Below are 1,491 nucleotides of genomic sequence, written 5' to 3'. Positions count from 1 at the left end.
TCCCCCGCTGCTGCGCCGGGTCCCCCCACACGGTCCAGCGGCTGGCCCTGCCGTCCCCAGAGCAGGGATGTGGCACTGCTGGGTGCCCCCCTGCCCTCTGTCTCCACCAAGCCGCCCCCTGCCAAACCCCTGTGGCTGGGGAGGACCCCTCCACCTAAGTGCCGCAGGGCAGCTGTGGTGCCTTCTGTCTCTGGCTATAGTCCTGGCACCTGCTGGAGCAGCATGGGGACACGGTGGCTGGGGCTCAGCTCCTCTGCCCCCAGGAAGACTGTGGAGCTCTGGGGCTGCTGGCCTGCTGGCAGAGGATGGAGCAGGGGCGTAGGGGCTGAGCCCTGACCCCACTGCCAGGGTGCCTTGGCTGGGAGCTGCTGGCTGGACCACATGCTTGCAGAGAGGCAACTCCTGGCCCGCTTCACTACCCTGGTTTTGAGGCAGGGTGGACACTCTGTGGCTTATCCCCGTTCTGGGTGACTGGCCATCCCCCTGCTTGCCTGGGCAGGGTGATGTGGTGCCCCACAAGGACCCAGCCTGCTCTCAGGGCCTGGCAATGGGTTGTGTCCCCCTCATCCCTGTGCCTTGGGGACATCTGCAGCAGTATCCCCAAGAAAGGGGATCAGGGAACTCTCAGCCTGGCTATGACTACTGCACACTGGGGGAGGGCTGGAGGCATGGTGAGCAAGGAGCAGGGTGTGACAGAGCCTTGGATGAGGGGCACAAGCAGGACTGTGTAGGGTGCCAGGGCTGGAGCTTGGGGTCTGGGCAGGGCGAGTGGGGATAGGGGCATGGCAAAGGGGCAGGCAGGCTGGGCAGGGAGCACACAGCTCCCCATCTTGCCCCCCACGTGCATCCTTCATCTCCCTTCACCCTGGTGTGGTCTGGCCATGGCACAGGGGTCCCGGCAGCCCTTGCAGCCTGGTGCTGGGCTGCAGGAGCCCTGCCTTCCCTGCCAGTCTCTGCCCGCACTGGTCCCGTGCCTTGCCGTGACCCTGCCTTGTGCTGCTGCCTGCACAGGCCTCAGCTGAGTAAACCACATTGCCAAACGTGCAGGCTGTGTCCTTTTTGCCGGGAGTGGGGACTGGGGTCAGGGGCTGCTCGCACAGCAGGACTGCAGACACAGATGGGGGGCAGAACGTTTATTCCTGGCTTGTGGTGCAAGGATCCATCCATTCCTAGGTAGGGATGGAGGAACCCTCAGGCCTGGGGGGCATACAAGCGGGGCCAGGGGGTGCTGAGTGTCCCCCCTCTACCCACCCTGCCCAGCAGGAAGGAGTGACATGGGTGGCTTTCTCCTGGCCACGTCCCATTGTCCCCACCACATCCCCAGCTCCTGGGGTCCCTGGCTCCCATGCCTTCCCAGCATGGGAAGGGGCAGGGGGTACCCCTCACAACCAGCCATTCGCACTGAAGGTGCCCCTCAGCTCCTCAACCTGGGGGGGGCTCAGCGGCGCCAGGGGTGCGCGACCGGGACCCCCGTAGTAGCCGCACCACTCC

The 1,491-nt window shown here is 65.6% G+C and overlaps 2 protein-coding genes across 2 annotated transcripts in view; one reads left to right on the top strand and one right to left on the bottom strand.

Moving 5' to 3' along the window:
- Window positions 1-1,491, top strand: part of MORN4 (MORN repeat containing 4) — a gene marked incomplete at its 5' end in the record, with an annotated part of 5,414 nt that overhangs the window by 573 nt on the left and 3,350 nt on the right. The gene's annotated exons all lie outside the window — the stretch shown is intronic.
- HOGA1 (4-hydroxy-2-oxoglutarate aldolase 1) overlaps window positions 1,383-1,491 on the bottom strand; it is a 2,646-nt gene continuing 2,537 nt past the window's right edge. The window contains 1 exon segment of the mRNA XM_010009585.1: window positions 1,383-1,487. Within this exon segment, the coding sequence (XP_010007887.1) occupies window positions 1,383-1,487 (105 nt within the window).

The sequence above is a fragment of the Nestor notabilis genome, unplaced genomic scaffold, assembly GCF_000696875.1.
Source record: "Nestor notabilis isolate BGI_N333 unplaced genomic scaffold, ASM69687v1 scaffold21952, whole genome shotgun sequence".
NCBI lineage: Eukaryota > Metazoa > Chordata > Aves > Psittaciformes > Psittacidae > Nestor > Nestor notabilis.
This window is presented reverse-complemented; position numbering and strand designations above follow the sequence as displayed.